The sequence below is a fragment of the Haematobia irritans genome, chromosome 4 (assembly GCF_050003625.1).
Source record: "Haematobia irritans isolate KBUSLIRL chromosome 4, ASM5000362v1, whole genome shotgun sequence".
In the NCBI taxonomy this organism is placed as follows: domain Eukaryota; kingdom Metazoa; phylum Arthropoda; class Insecta; order Diptera; family Muscidae; genus Haematobia; species Haematobia irritans.
Genome location: NC_134400.1, coordinates 214,769,296 through 214,789,585, shown reverse-complemented (window position 1 = coordinate 214,789,585; position 20,290 = coordinate 214,769,296). Strand labels below are relative to the sequence as shown.

The 20,290-nt window shown below is 32.9% G+C and overlaps 1 protein-coding gene across 1 annotated transcript; it reads left to right on the top strand.

Moving 5' to 3' along the window:
* Positions 1-11,732: 11,732 nt before the first annotated feature.
* LOC142234630 (arylalkylamine N-acetyltransferase-like 2) lies at positions 11,733-12,619 on the top strand. Its single transcript, XM_075305788.1, has one exon. The coding sequence runs from the start codon at positions 11,820-11,822 to the stop codon at positions 12,489-12,491; it is 672 nt and encodes a 223-aa protein (XP_075161903.1). The 5' UTR covers positions 11,733-11,819; the 3' UTR covers positions 12,492-12,619.
* The last annotated feature ends 7,671 nt before the right edge of the window (positions 12,620-20,290 follow it).

The window sequence follows — 20,290 nt, the reverse complement described above, 5'->3', positions numbered from 1 at the left end:
ACAAAGTTTAGTTTCTCTTTATTAAAAAGTAGTCCACAAGGAGTTGACGGACACCATCAAATATAAAAGCAGGTATTAAGTTCGAATTTTACAGCTAAAACAATTTAAAAAGTTTATTTTCTTTAAAATGAATTATTAAAGAAAAATAAAAGGAATTTTAGAGCGATGGTGTTAAATGCTAGTAAAAAACTGTTCACTCCTAAATAAATTTATGTTTATATTATAAAATTATGTATGTATGTTTATACTCGACTCCACGTTCTTCTTTTGTTAGTTTTTGAATTCCTTCCAAATTTTAAAGTTTTGTACAAAAACAGTTTTTTATTACAAGATTGTTATTTTTGCAATAAAAAATAATATTTTATCCAAAAATCATTCAATTTCGTTTATATCAAGCACTGTTACTGACTATAAATCTTTAATAACGCACATTTCGATGTTTCATTTAAAAAAATTAATATAGTATAAATATAAATGTGTAAATTAAAAAAAAAAAAAATGTTCGGTCGGAGCAGGGATTGAACCCACGACCCTTTGCATGCAAGGCAGACATGCTAACCACTGCTCCACGTGGCAAACAAATGTATGTTTCTGTTAAATAATGTTATGTTTGCATGGGCTCGTGGGCGCTGCAAACTATGCTATATAAATGTAACTTATAACGATAATTATCTACTGGTGGCTATAACAGCTACGTAGCCCAGTGGATAGTGTGTTGGCTTACAAACTGTATGGTCCTCGGTTCGATTCTCCGTGCAGGCGAAAGGTAAAATTTAAAAAATTTATAAAAGTGAATAATTTCTTCAACATTATTTGTATTACAGAGAAAGGTGCCAATAACTAAAAAATTTCGTGGAAGTGAAAATTACGAGTATGTTAGGGAATGAGCACAATCGTGTTTGGGAAAAATTCTTCCAAGCATATAATATTTTTGGCTCAAAATGCTTCCAAACATATAATATGTTCACATAAAACAAACATATTAATGTTTCGGCAGTATGCAATAATATATGTGCTTCCTGCAAAATATGTTTGGAACATATGTTAAAGAAGCGATTTTTTTTGAGGGTGTATATATGATTTTCCTCAGTCTGAAATCAAAACAATAATAATGATTGAAGAAGAAACCAACAATAACAAAAACAAAAAAAAACTTAGCTCTTTGAAAATGTTGTCAAAATTTTATTTTTATACCCTCCACCATAGGATGGGGGTATATTAACTTTGTCATTCCGTTTGTAACACATCGAAATATACCCCATAAAGTATATATATTCTGGGTCGTAGTGAAATTCTGAGTCGATCTGAGCATGTCCGTCCGTCCGTCCGTCTGTCCGTCCGTCTGTCCGTCCGTCCGTCTGTCCGGCTGTCCGTCCGTCTGTGGAAATCACGCTAACTTCCGAACGAAACAAGCTATCGACTTGAAACTTGGCAAAAGTAGTTGTTATTGATGTAGGTCAGATGGTATTGCAAATGGGCCATATTGGTCCACTTTTACGTATAGCCCCCATATAAACGGACCCCCAAATTTGGCTTGCGATTGCTCTAAGAGAAACAAATTTCATCCGATCCGGCTGAAATTGGTTGTTACATGGTGTTAGTATATGGTCTCTAACAACCATGCTGAAATTGGTCCATATCGGTCCATAATTACATATAGCCCCCATATAAACCAATCCCCCGATTGGCTTGCGGAGCCTCTAAGAGAACCAAATTTCATCCAATCCGGCTGAAATTTGCTTCATAGTGTTAGTATATCGTCTCTAACAACCATGCCAAACTTGGTCCACATAGGCCCATAATTATATATAGCCCCCATATAAGCCTATCCCCAGATTTGACCTCCGGAGCCTGTTAGAGGAGCAAAATTCATCCGATCCGGTTGAAATTTGGTACGTGGTGTTAGTATATGGTCTCTAAGACCATGCCAAAATTGGTTCATATCGGTCCATAATTATATATAGCCCCCATATAAGCCGATCCCCAGATTTGTCCTCCGGAGCCTCTTGAAGGAGCAAAATTCATCCGATCCGGTTGAAAATTGGAACATGGTGTTAGTATAAGGCCGCTAATAACCGTGCCAAAATTGGTCCTTATCGGTCTATAGTTATATATAGCCGATCCCCAATCACACAAAAATTGGTCCATATCGGTTCATAATCATGGTTGCCACTCGAGCCAAAAATAATCTACCAAAATTTTATTTTTATAGAAAACATTGTCAAAATATTATTTCTATAGAAAATTTTGTCAAAATTTTATTTCTATAGAAAATGTTTTCCAAATTTTATTTCTATAGAAGATTTTGTCAAAATTTTATTTCTATATAAATTTTTTTCCAAATTTTATTTCTATAGAAGATTTTGTGAAAATTTTATTTCTACAGAAACTTTAAACTTAATTATAATAGTATTTAATCGGTCTTTTTAGTTTTATATATACCACGTATGGACTATGTGGTATATATTACCGTGTTAGGAAGTTTTAAGGTACCTTGCCATCGGCAAGTGTTACCGCAATCCAAGTAATTCGATTGTGAATGACAGTCTTCAGTAGAAGTTTCTACGCAATCCATGGTGGAGGGTGCATAAGCTTCGGTCTGGCCGAACTTACGGCCGTATAAACTTGTTATAGAATGTTTTGTCAAAATTGTATAAAATTTTGTTAATTTGCATAAAAAATGTTGTAAAAAAAATGTAAAAAATTTCTATAGAATATTATGTTTATATACAAATTTTTGAAGTACCTGTTTGTTGGAAGGGAATAGTTTGCAAAATATCACGAATTCTACCAATCTTCCAAGCAGTAAAAAATCTACCATAACATATTTGGCAGAATTCCACCAAGTGTGGCAACCATGCATTCACTCACAGAGAAGAAAACCCCAAGATTACGAAAATGTGTCTTCTACAAAAACAACAAATGTCAACCGTATATATGTCGCACAATGCCTGCAGCTTTGGTATTACCGACATTGCGGTCGAAGCGCTGTTTTGATAAATTGTTTATAAAGGCCTGGCCAGTTATAATTTCAAATTTTCTGCTAAAAAATTTAATGGAATGAAAACATTTATAAAAAAGAACATTTGTTACTATAAAGTAGGTTCTAAATCCTATTTTGCTTACGTTTCGTAAAGCCGGAAGAGAACTGAACTGGGTGACGTCGACGCAAACTGTATGATATTTGAGAGAAGCGCCGACAAAAACTGCATGATATTGAGAAATTTTCTTCATGACTGCCACCTACTGATGCAGTTTCGTCCTCTTGTGTTTTTATTCTCTCTGATACACTACCATATAGAGAAATGAATTTGGACTTTTTTGTTGTGCCTAAAAATATGTTTCCAGATATTAATTAAGTTTTGCTTTGTGTAACTATCATGTGAATTGTAATCGTCTCTGTCTACTTCTAATAATTTATATATTTGCATACTTTTAGGCGCAGCTATGTGTTTAACAATGACATGGAAAGTGTTTATATAGGTATTACATCAAACGAAATAGTAATTATTATTTACGCCACATATATAGATTTAAATGGTATGGCATATAAAAAAATATCCTAAGTGTTATATCTAGCTATTAAAATTGATACTTGTTCGAAAGAAAATTTTAAATTATATGTTACAATACTTTTAGTAATATCTCATAATAAGTTAATATACAATCTTGTAAATATTTTTAAGTGCCAAAAAGATATATGAAATTTTAAATTAAAAAAAAAAAACAATTTATTCAACTATTAGATAGTAGACTAATTCAGTTTTAAACCATCACAAACCGTGTAACTGGTAAATATTCAAATATACACTGTTAGAAAAATATGTTTTTCATATGTTCCGATATAAACAAAATGTGTTTCGGGCACAATTTTTAAACACAATATATTTAAGTGCAAACATGTAATGTTCCTAAACTAACACAAAATGTTTGCGACACATATGTTAATATGTTAGAATATATTATGTTTGGGGCATGAATGTTTCATAAAAATAATATGCGTGAATGTAAACATATATAAATTTACAAATTTCGAGTAAACATATATATGTTGTGATACTTTATTCAGAGAGCGACAGAGAGAGAGAGAGAGTTAGTATAGAGAAAGAAATAGAGATGGAAACCGGGAGGGTTAAATAAAAAGACATCAACATAACACAGCGAGAGAATGAAATGAGAGCAATTTCTGTGAAACCGCTTGTATGTTGTTTCGGAAAACTGTTTTATAATATGGCCAAAAATTTGGTATGCTTAAGTCTAAATATTATTTAATTTGAATAGTAGATTGAGTATTCGGAATAAAGAGAATAGACATTCGGAACCAAGAAAATAGACATTTGAAAAAAAACAGCATATTTGTATTACAGAAAAAGATGCGAAGAACTCAAAAATTTCGTGGAAGTTAAAAATATATGAGGGAATGAACACAATCTTCTTTGGGGAATTCTTCCAAGCATATACTATTTTTGGACTCAAAATGCTTCCAAACATATAATATGCTCACATAAAACAAACATATTAATGTTTCGGCGGTATCCAATAATATATGTGCTTCCTGCAAAATATGTTTGGAACATATGTTAGAGAAGCGATTTTTTTCGAGGGTGTAGGTGAATGACATAGACTGATCTTCTTTAAATCATCGGTAGCTACTAACTTTCTTAGACCTTAAGTGCCCGCCGCCACTATGGATTCTGTAGTGTTACTCATGAGACCGGTTCTATATTCGGCTTTCGCAGTAAATTAAAAATTCAAAATTAACAAGTATATGAAATAAATGGCCGTAAGTTCGGCCAGGCCGAAGCTTAACATATGTACCCTCCACCATGGATTGCGTAGAAACTTCTACTGAAGACTGTCATCCATAATCGATTAAATACGTATATAATTAAGTTTGATAAAATTTTCCATAGAAATAAAATTTTTATAAAAGTTTCTATAGAAATAAAATTTTGACAAAATAAAATTTGGACAAAATTTTCTATAGAAGTAAAATTTGGACAAAATTTTCTATAGAAATAAAATTTTAACAAAACTATCTATAGAAATAAAATTTTGTAAAAATTTTCTATAGAAATAAAATTTTGTCAAAATTTTCTATAGAAACAAAATTTTGACAAAATTTTCTATAGAAATAAAATTATGACAAAATTTTCTATAGAAATAACATTTTGACACCATTCTCTATAGAATTAAAATTTTGACAACATTTTCTGTAGAAATAAAATTTTGTCAAAATTTTCTATAGAAATAAAATTTTGTCAAAATTTTCTATAGAAGTAAAATTTGGACAAAATTTTCTATAGAAATAAAATTTTAACAAAACTTTCTATAGAAATAACATTTTGTCAAAATTTTCTATAGAAATAAAATTTTGTCAAAATTTTCTATAGATATAAAATTTTGTCAAAATTTTCTATAAAAACAAAATTTTCTATAGAAATAAAATTTTGAAAAAATTTTCTATAGAAATAACATTTTAACACCATTCTCTATAGAATTAAAATTTTGACAACATTTTCTGTAGAAATAAAATTTTGCCAAAATGTTCTATAGAAATAAAATTTGAAAAAATTTTCTATAGGAATAAAATTTTGACAAAATTTTCTATAGAAATACAATTTTGGTAGATAATTTTTGGTTCGAGTGGCAACCATGATTATGAACCGATATGGACCAATTTTTGTGTGATTGGGGATAAGCTATATATAACTATAGACCGATATGGACCAATTTTGGCATGGTTGTTAGCGACCATATTCTATCACCACGTACCAAATTTCAACCGAATCGGATGAATTTTGCTCCTCTAAGAAGTTCCGGAAGTCAAATCTGGGGATCGGTTTATATGGGGGCTATATATAATTATGGACTGATATTGACCAATTCTTGCATGGTTATTAGAGATCATATACGTATGCCATGTACCAAATTACAGCCGGATCGGATAAAATTTGCTTCTCTTAAAGGATCCGTAAACCAAATCTGGGGATCGTTTATATGGACCAATTTTTGCATGGTTATTAGAGACCATATACTCACACCACGTACTAAATTTCAACCGGATCGAATACATTTTGCTCCTCTAAGAGGCTCCGGAGGTCAAAGCTGGAGATCCGTTTATATGGGGGCTATATATAATTATGGACTGATATGGACCAATTTTTGCATGTTTGTTAGAGACCATATACTTACACCATGTACCAAATTTCAGCCAGATCGGATGAAATATGGTACTCTTATAGGCTCCGCAATCCAAATCTGGGGATCGGTTTATATGGGGGCTATACGTAAAAGTGGACCGATATGGGCCATTTGCAATACCATCCGACCTACAGCAATAACAACTACTTGTGCCGAGTTTGAAGTCGTTAGCTTGCTTCGTTCGGAAGTTAGCGTGATTTGAACAGACGGGCGGACGGACATGCTTAGATCGACTCAGAATTTCACCACGACCCAGAATATATAGACTTTATGGGGTCTTAGAGCAATATTTCGATGTGTTACAAACGGAATGACAAAGTTAAGGGTATAAAAATATTTATTTTAAAAGAGTTTAGGAAATATTAACCGTACAACAAAATTGATTTAATTCCAGTCATTACAGGATATTACACCGTCTATTAATCAAGAAAAATTATCGTGACACTTGATCAAAGACCTTTGATGGCTCTTATCACCTATCATAGTAAGATGCGACTCTATTCTATTCAAGTTATTCTTCAGTACTCTCCTCTATAAAAAGCCATTTGTTTTCAGAGTGTCAAATTAATTAATGAGAATGAATTCTTTATTTTGCACTAATTAGGCAAATTAATTTTTAAAATTTTTACTAAAGATTCAAATATCTGACAGTAGGTAACCATAGCGTAAAGTGGATTAAAATCTTCGATTGATACCATTTATATCATTCAAAAATGTTGCTTGCTTATTAATAATTTATTCTTTGTGACTTCTGAGGTGGTGCGAAAATTTTATTGAGCCCATATATCAAATCTATTGATGGGCAAAAGTGTTTCGTTCTGAAGACACCGTAGCTAAATATCAAATTTTAATGTATCTTAATGTAAAATGGCAAGTGGCTTAAATGCTTCATTCAGTCACATCTCAATTATTTAATTGGCACAATTCAACTTGGTATGCTGGTATCTTGAAAAGTGATATATAAACAAAAATATGGGTGGTGGTATGGCCAAAACATGAACTGGAGGTGATCTCTCTTCTGTCTGTAACTGATTAGGTGTTCCATAGTTCCCATCTGATCGGTAGTGGCTCCAATCTGATAGTAGATAATGGGTAATTGATGAGATTTCAATGTGAATAAGATCGGAAACTGAAAAAATCAATATGTCTCGAATTGTAAAAGTTCTCATGGGCTTTATTTTTTGAATTGTATCGAGGATTAAAAAAATCATGATTTTGTCCTTATATCAAGATTCCATTTTAACTCACTTTCACTTCATCAATATGTAAGTCTTGTGACATATTACTTTTAAACGTTTGCTATGACTATATAGGTTAGGTTAGGTTAAAGTGGCAGCCGGATTAAGTTTCAGGCTCGCTTAGACTATTCAGTTCATTGTGATACCGACTATATATAGATGAACGTTATTTCTAAACTGACGATGATTGGAGATGACCGTGAATTTTGTGATGTTTGGTAGACGCCGGTTGCACAGTTTGATGTGGTTTAGGTAGTTGCTATCGATGATAGAATCGGTGAGTAACTCGGTAATGTTTCGAGCCTACAGCTTTACGTGTAATAGGGTTCGTGTATACAGCTTCATCGGTAATACCTGCACTGGGTTATGGGGTTTAAAAGATTTCCATTATGGAAGAATGTACGGAGCTAAAATATCTATAGATTGCCAATATCAAGCAAATCGGATAAAAATTGTGGTGTCTAGAGCTCAAGAAATGAAATCGGGAGCTCGGCCTATATGGGGGCTATAAAAAAACTTGGTCGAGAACATACCATCTTTGTCACACTTATTTATTGACCTAAACTATTTCTAGATTTCAAACTTTAGACAAATCGAATAAAAAATGCGGTGTCTAGAAGCCCAAGAAATCAAATCGCATCCCATCTCCCGAACTTGGCCTGCTCGTAGTCAAAAAAAAAAAAAAAAAAACAAAGAGAAAAAAAAAACAAAAATACAAAATTGCATCATTATTGAAGGCAGACAGACATAATTATATCGTCCTAGATTTTCTCCCTGATCAAGAATATATATAGTCGGAAGTCGATATTTCGATGTGATATAAATGGAATGACAAACTTATTATACCCCCATCATCATTCTATGGGGGTGGGTATAAAAATAAAACCGAATCTTATGTACCCTCCGCCAAGGATTGCGTAGAAACTTTTACGAAAGACTGTCATCCATAATCGAATTTCTTGGGTTGCGGTAACACTTGCCGATGGCAAGGTATCTTAAAACTTCTTAACACCGTCTTCTCAATTGTAAGTTAGTCCATACGGTGTATATATTAAACAAAAATAAAAAAGGCCGATTAAATACGTATATAATTCAGTTTGACAAAATTTTCTATGGAAAAAAAAATTTTACAAAATTTCTCTATAGAAATAACATTTTAACAAAATTTTCTATAGAAATAAAATTTTGACAAAATTTTCTATAGAAGTAAAATATAGACAAAATTTTGTATAGTACTAAATTCTGACAACATTTCCTCTAGAAATAAAATTTTGACAAAATTTTCTATAGAAATAAAATTTTGACAAAATTTTCTATAGAAATAAAATATAGACAAAATTTTGTATAGTACTAAATTTTGACAACATTTCCTATAGAAATAAAATTTTGACAAAATTTTCTATAGAAATAAAATCTTGACAAAATTTTGTATAGTAATAAAATTTTGACAAAATTTTCTATAGAAATAAAATTTTGACAAAATTTTCTATAGAAATAAAAATTTGACAAAATTTTTTATAGAAATAACATTTTGACAAAATTTTCTATAGAAATAACATTTTGACAAATTTTCTATAGAGATAACACTTTTACAAAATTTTCTATAGTAATAAAATTTTGGTAATTTTTTTTTTGGGATCAGCTATAGGCTAACTATAGACCGATATGGCCAATTTTGGCATGGTTGTTAGAGGCCATATACTAGATTAGGTTAGGTTAGGTTAGGTGGCAGCCTGATGTATCAGGCTCACTTAGACTATTCAGTCCATTGTGATACCACATTGGTGAACTTCTCTCTTATCACTGAGTGCTGCCCGATTCCATGTTAAGCTCAATGACAAGGGACCTCCTTTTTATAGCCGAGTCCGAACGGCGTTCCACATTGCAGTGAAACCACTTAGAGAAGCTTTGAAACCCTCAGAAATGTCACCAGCATTACTGAGGTGGGATAATCCACCGCTGAAAAACTTTTTGCTGTTCGGTCGAAGCAGGAATCGAACCCACGACCTTGTGTATGCAAGGCGGGCATGCTAACCATTGCACCACGCCATATACTAGTGCATTGTACCAAATTTCACCACGTACCAAATTTAAACCGGATCGGATGAATTTTGCTCCTCCAATTTTTGCACGGTTGTTAGAGTCCATATACTAACACCACGTACCAAATTTCAAGCGGATCGGGTGAATTTTGCTCTTCCAAGGGGCTCCGGAAGTCAAATCTTGGGATCGGTTTATATGGGGGCTACATATAATTATGTACCGATATGGACCAATTCCTGCATGGTTGTTAGAGACCATATACTAATACCACGTACCAAATTTCAACTTAATCGGATGAATTTTGTCCATCCATGGGACTCCGGAGTTCAAATCTGGGGATCGGTTTATATGGGGGCTATATATAATTATGGACCGATATGGACCAATTCATGCATGATTGTTAGAGACCATATATTGACACCACATACCAAATTTCAGCGGGATCGGATGAATTTTGCTCCTGCAAGAGGCTCCGGAGATCAAATCTGGGGATCGGTTTATATGGGAGCTATATAAAGGGTGATTTGTTAAGAGCTTGATAACTTTTTTTAAAAAAAAAACGCATAAAATTTGCAAAATCTCATCGGTTCTTTATTTGAAACGTTAGATTGGTCCATGACATTTACTTTTTGAAGATAATTTCATTTAAATGTTGACCGCGGCTGCGTCTTAGGTGGTCCATTCGGAAAGTCCAATTTTGGGCAACTTTTTCGAGCATTTCGGCCGGAATAGCCCGAATTTCTTCGGAAATGTTGTCTTCCAAAGCTGGAATAGTTGCTGGCTTATTTCTGTAGACTTTAGACTTGGCGTAGCCCCACAAAAAATAGTCTAAAGGCGTCTTGGTGGCCAACTTACCGGTCCATTTTTTGAGATGAATTGTTCTCCGAAGTTTTCCCTCAAAATGGCCATAGAATCGCGAGCTGTGTGGCATGTAGCGCCATCTTGTTGAAACCACATGTCAACCAAGTTCAGTTCTTCCATTTTTGGCAACAAAAAGTTTGTTAGCATCGAACGATAGCGATCGCCATTCACCGTAACGTTGCGTCCAACAGCATCTTTGAAAAAATACGGTCCAATGATTCCACCAGCGTACAAACCACACCAAACAGTGCATTTTTCGGGATGCATGGGCAGTTCTTGAACGGCTTCTGGTTGCTCTTCACTCCAAATGCGGCAATTTTGCTTATTTACGTAGCCATTCAACCAGAAATGAGCCTCATCGCTGAACAAAATTTGTCGATAAAAAAGCGGATTTTCTGCCAACTTTTCTAGGGCCCATTCACTGAAAATTCGACGTTGTGGCAGATCGTAAGTCTATTCATAATGAAATGTCAAAGCATACTGAGCGTCTTTCTCTTTGACACCATGTCTGAAATCCCACGTGATCTGTCAAATACTAATGCATGAAAATCCTAACCTCAAAAGAATCACCCTTTATAATTAAGGACCGATATTTACCAATTTTTGCATGGTTGTTAGATACCATATACTAATACTATGTACCAAATTTCAGCCGGATGAAATTTGCTTCTCTTAAAGGCTCCGAAAGCCAAATCTGGGGATCGGTTTATATGGGGGCTATACGTTAAAGTGGACCGATATGACCCATTTGTAATACCATCCGACCTATATCAATAACATCTACTTGTGCCAAGTTTCAAATCGATAGCTTGCTTCGTTCGGAAGTTAGCGTGATTTCAACAGACGGACGGACGGACATACTTAAATCGACTCAGAATTTCACCACGACGCAGAATATATATACTTTATAGGGTCTTAGAGCAATATTAGAAAGACAAAGTTAATATACCCCCCACCCTATGGTGGAGGGTATAAAAACATTGTAGCCGAAAAATGCATATTTAATGCTAAGCAAAATTTGCATTCGTATTTTAAGGACATAAAATATTTGGCCTCACGATAATATTTTCTTGAGTGTGGTTTCATATATGGCAATCATAAAAAATTGAACGTTCTATAATTGAGAAAGTCCCATTTTTGTTCTTTATGCTTCTTTGCATTTCACACAAAGAAAAAACACTATCAATTTAAATGCAAAATCAGTATAAACATTTTGAAAATTATTTCGTCTTGAGTTAGAGTGTCAATGGTCATGCTTCTTATCAACTTAACTGTAGTAGGTTCACCAAGTGTGTCGCATTTGTTACTCTCGCGCTCACTCTCTCATTTCATGGTTATCAGAGATTATTGTATTTGAAAATTTCTAACTAGCCATGTTCTTTCTAATTCAATTCAGTATAAAATAACACGGCGACCATTCAATATAGAATTTCCAATATTTTAAGTGCTGATAAGTTATTGACTCGACACATCATGGTACCCAATCCCAGTAATTCCCTAGAAGATGACAACATTGAAATTCGTGTAATCACTCAAGAGGATCGCAAGAGAGTGTGGGATTTTTTGGCCGTTTATTTCTTCCCCGATGAACCTTTGACCAACAGTAGTGAACCTAGAGATCTTCTCTTGGTGGGTGAAGACTTTCTATTGTCTAACATAGATTATGGCACCTGTTTGATGGCTGTTGCGAAGAACACCAATGAATTGGTGGGTCTTACAATGACCGGACCCAAAGGTCCTGAAGAAGCTGATCATATGCAAGTGGCGGCAGATGCTGAGGGTAATACCAAATGGGGAAACATTCTTAGATTTTTTGTAAGAATCGAACGAGAATCGAAAATCTTTGAGCGATACAATGTACCAAAGGTTTTGCATGTCATCGCCACTTGTGTGGATGTCAAAATGAGAGGACGGAATCTGGGCACTCGTCTCTACAATGCAGCCATTGATATTGCCAAGGGCAAAGGTTTTGAAGTAGTTACAGCCGATTGTACGAGTTTCTATTCGGCTCGCATTAAGGATCGTCTGGGATGGGATCTCATTAATGTCATCTATTACAAAGATTTCCTAGATGCGAATAATAAACAAATCTTTTGTCCTGATCCCCCTCATGAATGCTGTAAAACTTATGCTGTTCGTATATGAATTCGTGATTTGTTTTGCATATTGTTTGGAATTTTGTGTGATTTTAATGTTAAATATAGTTTTAAATTTTAATATAATAAGGAATTTGTTTTCATAATGAGTATTAAATAAAAATTAAAAAAAAAGAATTTAATTATTTCTTGTATTGTCCCGAGATAATATGGATCCATCAGAATTGTGATTGTGTTGCAGAGCTAAATTAAAATTTAACAAATGCATATTTAAGGTAGCCAAGGTTTATTATTGCAAATTATATGAATAATTAATATGCAACACTACTAGAAAAAGTGTCGATCGTTTGTATATAATTCAAATTGTTACAATGAAACAAATTCGTAATGTTCATTATTATATCGAATTTTCTCTTATATAATGAAACGTTTCATACTATTAATGAACTTGTCGATTGTAATAATGAAAATGTTTCTGTGTATTATGAACAAGAGCCCTTAGCTAAATTTTAATGAATTTTTCTTTGTGTGTATGGTAGGATGGTGCAATAAGTCCACAGTGTGGCACAGGGTATACAAAAATTCAATAATTATCAATCATTGTTGGTTTGTAAGATTCATGGTTAAAATATAGACCAAACTGAAGATCTAGTGATAGTGAAACAAAACACGAAACGTGCGTCAGCTGTTTAAACCAAAAATTACCCTACAGAAACTTCTACAATAAGAATTGATGAAAAATTTGTTTAAAACAATTATATACGGCCGTAAATTCGGCCAGGCCGAATCTTAGGTACTCTCCATCATGGATTGCATAGAAACTTGTACTAAAGACTGTCATTCACAAAAGAATTACTTGGGTTGCATTAACACTTGCCGATGGCAAGGTATCTTAAAACTTCTTAACATTGTCTTCTAAATTGTACTTTGGTCCACTACGGGTTAAAACTAAACAAAAACAAGTAAGGAAAGTCTAAAGTCGGGCGGGGCCGACTATATTATACCCTGCACCACTTTGTAGATCTAAATTTTCGATACCATATCACATCCGTCAAATGTGTTGGGTGCTATATATAAAGGTTTGTCCCAAATACATACATTTAAATACCACTCGATCTGGACAGAATTTGATAGACTTCTACAAAATCTATAGACTCAAAATTTAAGTCTGCTAATGCACTAGGATGGAACACAATGTTAGTAAAAAAAAAAATATGGGAAACATTTAAATCTGAAGCAATTTTAAGGAAACTTCGCAAAAATTTATTTATGATTTATCACTCAATATATATGTATTAGAAGTTTAGGAAAATTAGAGTCATTTTTACACCTTTTCGAGTAAGAAGTGGCGATTTTACAAGGAAAATACTGGTATTTTGACCATTTTTGTCGAAATCAGAAAAACATATATATGGGAGCTATATCTAAATCTGAACCGATTTCAATCAAATTTGGCACACATGACTATGTTACTAATTGTACTCCTAGTGCAAAATTTCAACCAAATTGGGCCAAAACTCTGGCTTCTGGGGCCATATAAATCCATATCGGGCGAAAAATATATATGCAAGCTATATCTAAATCGGAACCGATTTCAATCAAATTTGGCACACATGACTATACTACCAATTGTACTCCTTGTGCAAAATTTCAAGCTAATCGGGATAAAACTCTGGCTTCTGGGTCCATGTAAGTGCATATCGGGCGAAAGCTATATATGGGAGCTATATCTAAATCTGAATCGATTTCAACCAAATTTGGCACCCATATCTACAATGCTAAATCTACTCCCTGTGCAAAATTTCAACCAAATTGGGCCAAAACTCTGGCTTTTGGGACCGTATTAGTCCATATCGGGCGAAAGATATATATTGGAGCTATATCTAAAACTGAACCGATTTTAATCAAATTTTGCATACTTGACTATACTACTAATTGTACTCCTAGTGCAAAATTTCAACCAAATTCGGCCAAAAATCTGGCTTCTGGGGCCATATCGTGCGAAAGATATATATGGGAGCTATATCTAAATCTGAACCGATTTCTTCCAAAATCAATAGGGTTCTATTCTGACCCAAATTAGGAACATGTGCCAAATTTGAAGGCGATTGGACTTAAATTGCGACCTAGACTTTGATCACAAAAATGTGTTCACAGACAGACGGACGGACGGATAGACGGACATGGTTATATCGACTCAGGGGCCCACCCTGAGCATTATTGCCAAAGACACCATGTGTCTATCTCGTCTCCTTCTGGGAGTTACAAACATATGCACTAACTTATAATACCCTGTTCCACAGTGTGGCGCAGGGTATAAAAAAATCGAATAAAAAATTTTCTATAGAAATAAAATTTTGACAAAATTTTCTATGGAAATAAAATTTTGACAAAATTTTCTATAGAAATAAAATTTTGACAAAATTTTCTATGCAAATAAAATTTTAACAAAATTTTCTATAGAAATAAAATTTTGACAAAATTTTCTATAGAAATAAAATTTTCGTAGATTATTCGTGGATCAGCTATATATAACTATAGACCGATATGGACCAATTTTGGCGTGGTTGTTAGCGGCCATATACTAGTGCAATATACCAACTTTCACCACGTACCAAATTTCAATCGGATCGGATGAATTTTGCTCCTCCATGAGCTCCGGAGGCCAAATCGGGGGATCGGTTTATATGGGGGCTATATATAATAGGACCAATATGGACCAATTTTCGCATAGTTGTTAGAGATCATATACTTACACCATGTACCAAATTTCAACCGGATCGGATGAAATTTTCTTCTCTTAGGGGCTACGCAAGCCAAATCAGGGGATCGGTTGTATGGAGGCTATATATAATTGTGGACTGATGTGGACCAAATTTTGCGTGGTTGTTAGAGACCATATATTAACACCATGTACCAAATTTCAACCAGATCGGATGAATTTTGCTCATCCATGAGGCTCCGGAGGCAAAATTGGGCGACCGGTTTATATGGGGGCTATATATAATTATGGACCAATGTGGACCAGTTTTTGCATAGTTGTTAGAGATCATATACTTACACCATGTACCAAATTTCAACCGGATCGGTTGAAATTTGCTTCTCATAGAGGCTCTGCAAATCAAATCTGGGGATCGGTTTATATGGGGGCTACATATAATTATGGACCAATGTGGACCAATTTGTGCATAGTTGTTAGAGATCATATACGTAAACCATGTACCAAATTTCAACCGGATCGGTTCTAGAAACCGTAGTTTTTATCCGATTTGCACAAAAATGTAAATATACTGGAATTTTAGACCCTCAAAAATCTGTATCGCGTTTATTTTTACCGGTCCGATTGGTAAGGCATCGATATAGACCGATTTAACTTCTTGAGAGTACACCCAAAGAAAAACTATTTTCCTCCGGAATGAAATTTTAGACAAACGAAATTCCCCTTTCATATAAAGTATTTTCGTTTAGAGCAAACTAATCCGAATTTTTGATAAGCGATTGTCTCTAAAATTATTGTCAAAAGAAAACTTTGCTTGTCTAAACTTTCGTTCCTCAGAAAAGAAAACACTTCTTTCAGGGTATAACCGGCGCACTGATCATGAAAATTGCTTGAAACTGAAAGTAAAATTTCCAGATTTTACTCATTGTATTCATTTAAATAAGGGCGGAAAGAATCTACAGATTTAAGATTTCAAATCAAGGCGTTATTTCATCATATACACGATATGTTTATGATTTCTCTAAAATTCAAACAAAATTGGTTCTCATAAAACCAGAATCTGATCTAGTCTTCATAGGTATAATCTGGTTGAACTGATTTGCTTGGGAGAAAATTTGCCATCAAACCCCCTAAAATTCTATATATTGCCAAGAAACCCGCTACGACGAAGAGTTTTCAAAGTAAACTATTATATTTTATTCATGGTGGTGGGTATTTAAGATTTGGCCCGGCCGAACTTACTGCTGTATATACTTGTTGTTTTTCAATTAGGAGAATATGAATGGAATAGAATGGAAATTAATTTACTATATAATATTCTATAAAACAATAGCTCGAGCAATATAAACATTAATACACTGAAAAAAATATTGTCGTGAGGTCAAAGATTTCATGTCTTTAAAATACGAATACAAATTTTGCTTAGCATAGAAGACGCATTTCTCTAAAATAAAGTTATTTTCCTTGTCCAAAAGTCGATAAACTTTTCAATGAAGTCATATTGTCCTTATAATTAAGTGATTTGACTTAAAAATGGGTATCTTAACATGAAAGAAAAAATTTATAGGCTAAGGTCAACTTGACTTTAATAATTCAGAAAAATTCTTTAAATTTAATGAAATTGTCTTTAAATTTGTTGTCTTTTTGCATCTTGACTACAAAGCAAAAAATCGTTCAAATATAGGACATGTTTTTCAAAACTTTATTTTAAAGCGAAAAATTAAAATTTGCTTCCTAGAAGCAAGTACACAAAACCTAAATTTAAAAGAAAATTGTGTCTTAAAAGTATCCTTACTTGTATTCTCCGCTTCTTTGGCTCGGAATCAATACCAAATTTTTTAAAGTAAAGACAAAATCTTTGGAACCGAGTATGTTTTTTTTTTCAGTATAGGGGAGGGGTACGGTAGAACAACTACAGATAACGATTATTAGTTTTTGCAGTTTATATATGTAATAAATTCTTACTGATAAATAAAATCTATTAAAATATAATCTTAACTATTACAAACACTTTAAATGAATTACTTATAAATACTCAAGATTTATTGCGAAGGTGTGATTCATATTTTTGATAATAATTCAACTGTACGAATAGTCGGGAAGGGCCAATGTTATTACCGCTTAATTACTTCATTGAAAATCTCAAAACTTTGGATCAATGTCTACACAAGGCATTTATTCATGTTCACTTAATTACCATATGTTAGGTAAATAAACGTACTATACAGTTTGTCAAGAAAGTGTTTTGACAATGGGATAAAAATTATGTTTTGTTCCAAAATTAAATATAATGAAATTTTAAAAAAATATTTTATTATGTATTTTGCAAAGTATACATACGTACACAGAATTAAAAATTTAATAAAATATTTAATATTTCAATTATTTCTAGAATTTGAAATAGTTGGCAATGTCAAAAGACTTTCTTGACATACTGTATGTTTAATTAACGTAAATGTGAATTAATAAACCTATACCTTTATACGTATTCATTGTCCGTGTGGCCAAAATAAATGCCGAATATTATCGGGAAACTACCCTACCCTAACAGTACTAAAGCCCTCGCCAGGCAAAAATTTCGGCTGCAGACCACACAAGACGCATTTCTAGGGTATACAGTTATTTTTCCCTATCCAAACGTCGATAAAGTTTTCACTTAAGGCGTTTGGTCCTTGTAGTTAGGTGAATCAACATCAAAATGGGTATCTTTACATGAAAGACAATTTCGTTCCACTAAGGTAAACTTGACCTTAATAATTCTGAAAAATTCTTCGAAATTTATAAAATCGTTTTTACACTCTACACCATAGGATGGTGTACCAAATTTGGTACATTGTGTTAGTATATAATCTCTAGCAACCATGCTAAAATTGGTCCTCATCGGTCTATAATCATATATAGCCCCCATATAAACCAATCCCCCGATTTGGCTTGCGGAGCCTCTAAGAGAACAAATTTTATCCAATCGGGTTGAAATTTGGTGAATGGTGTAAGTACATGGTCTCTGGCAACTATGCAAAAATTGGTACACATCGGTCAATAATTATATATAGACCCCATATAAACCGATACTCAGATTTGGTTTGCGGAGCCTCTAGGAGAAGCAAATTTCATCCGATCCGGCTGAAATTTGGTACATGGTGTTAGTATATGGTCTCTAATGACCATGCAAATTGGTCCCCATCGGTCAATAATTATATATAGCCCCATATAAACCGATCACCAGATTTGACCTCCGGAGCCTCTTGGAAGACCAACATTCATCTGATTCAATTTATATTTGGTACGTGGTGTTTATATATGGCCGCTAATAACCATACCAAAATTGGTCCATATCGGTCTATAGTTATATATAGCCGATCTCCAATCACACAAAAATTGGTCCATATCGGTTAATAGTCATGGTTGCCACTCGAGCCAAAAATAATCTACCAAATCTATAGAATATTTTTTCAAAATTTTATTTCTATAGCAAATTTTGTCAAAATTTTATTTCTATAGAAAATTTTGTCAATATTTTATTTCTATAGAAAGTTTTGTCAAAATTTTATTTCTATAGAAAGTTTTGTCAAAATTTTATTTCTATAGAAAATTTTGTTAAAATTTTATTCGGTTCATAATCGTGGTTGTCACTCGAGCCAAAAATAATCTACCAAAATTTTATTCTATAGAATATTTTTTTAAAATTTTATTTCTATAGAAAGTTTTGTCAAAATTTTATTTCTATAGAAAATTTTGTTAAAATTTTATTTCTATAGAAAATTTTTGTTAAAATTTTATTTCTGTAGAAAATTTTGTCAAAATTTTATTTCCAAAGAAAATTTTGTCAACATTTTATTTCTATAAAAATTTTTTTGAAAATTTTATTTCTATAAAAATTTTTTTGAAAATTTTATTTCTATAGAAAATTTTGTTAAAATTTTATTCGGTTCATAATCGTGGTTGCCACTCGAGCCAAAAATAATCTACCAAAATTTTATTTCTATAGAATATTTTTTCAAAATTTTATTTCTATAGAAAATTTTGTCAACATTTTATTTCTATAAAAAATTTTGTCAAAATTTTATTTCTATAGAAAGTTTTGTCAAAATTTTATTTCTATAGAAAATTTTGTTAAAATTTTATTTCTATAGAAAATTTTTGTTAAAATTTTATTTCTATAGAAAATTTTTGTTAAAATTTTATTTCTGTAGAAAATTTTGTCAAAATTTTATTTCCAAAGAAACTTTATTTCTATAGAAAATTTTGTTAAAATGTTATTTCTATAGAAAATTTTGTCAAAATTTTATGTCTATAGAAAATTTTGTCAATTTGAATTATATACGTATTTGATCGATCTTTTTTGATTTAATATATATGGACTTACATACAATTTAGAAGAGGAGGTTTTAAGATACCTTGCCATCGTCAAGCGTTACCGCAACTTAAGTAATTCGATTGTGGATGGCAGTGTTTAGAAGAAGTTTCTGCGCAATCCATGGTGGAGGCTACATAAGCTTCGGCCTGGCCGAACTTACGGCCGTATATACTTATTTTATAGAGATTTAATTTATTTCTATAGAGATTTAATTTACCAAAACATCAAGAATTCTACTAATCTACCAAACAGAAAAAATGTACTATTTTTGGTAGAATTCTACCAACTGTGGCAACCGTTTTTCATGTGTTTTAAGATAATAAAGCACATAGAACCATTTTTGTTTTGTACATTTTATTTAAGTTTAACGAAAAACATTATAGGGAACATTTTTTGGGAATGTAGCGGTAAGTAGGGGACTTTTTTTGTCCGAAAATTTTCAATGGCACCAGTGACTATAGCTCCTTATATGAAATATTTCCGTTCGGATTGAGATAAAGCACCCATAAACATGTACCCCTTAATTATACCCACCACCATAGAATGTTGACGGGGGTATAATAAGTTTGTCATTCCGTTTGTAACACATCGAAATATCGATTTCCGACTATATAAAGTATATATATTCTTGATCAGGGAGAAATTCTAAAACGATATAACGATGTCCGTCTGTCCGTCTGTCTGTCTGTTGTAATCACGCTACAGTCTTCAATAATGAAGCAATCGTGCTGAAATTTTGCACAAACTCGTCTTTTGTCTGCAGGCAGCACAA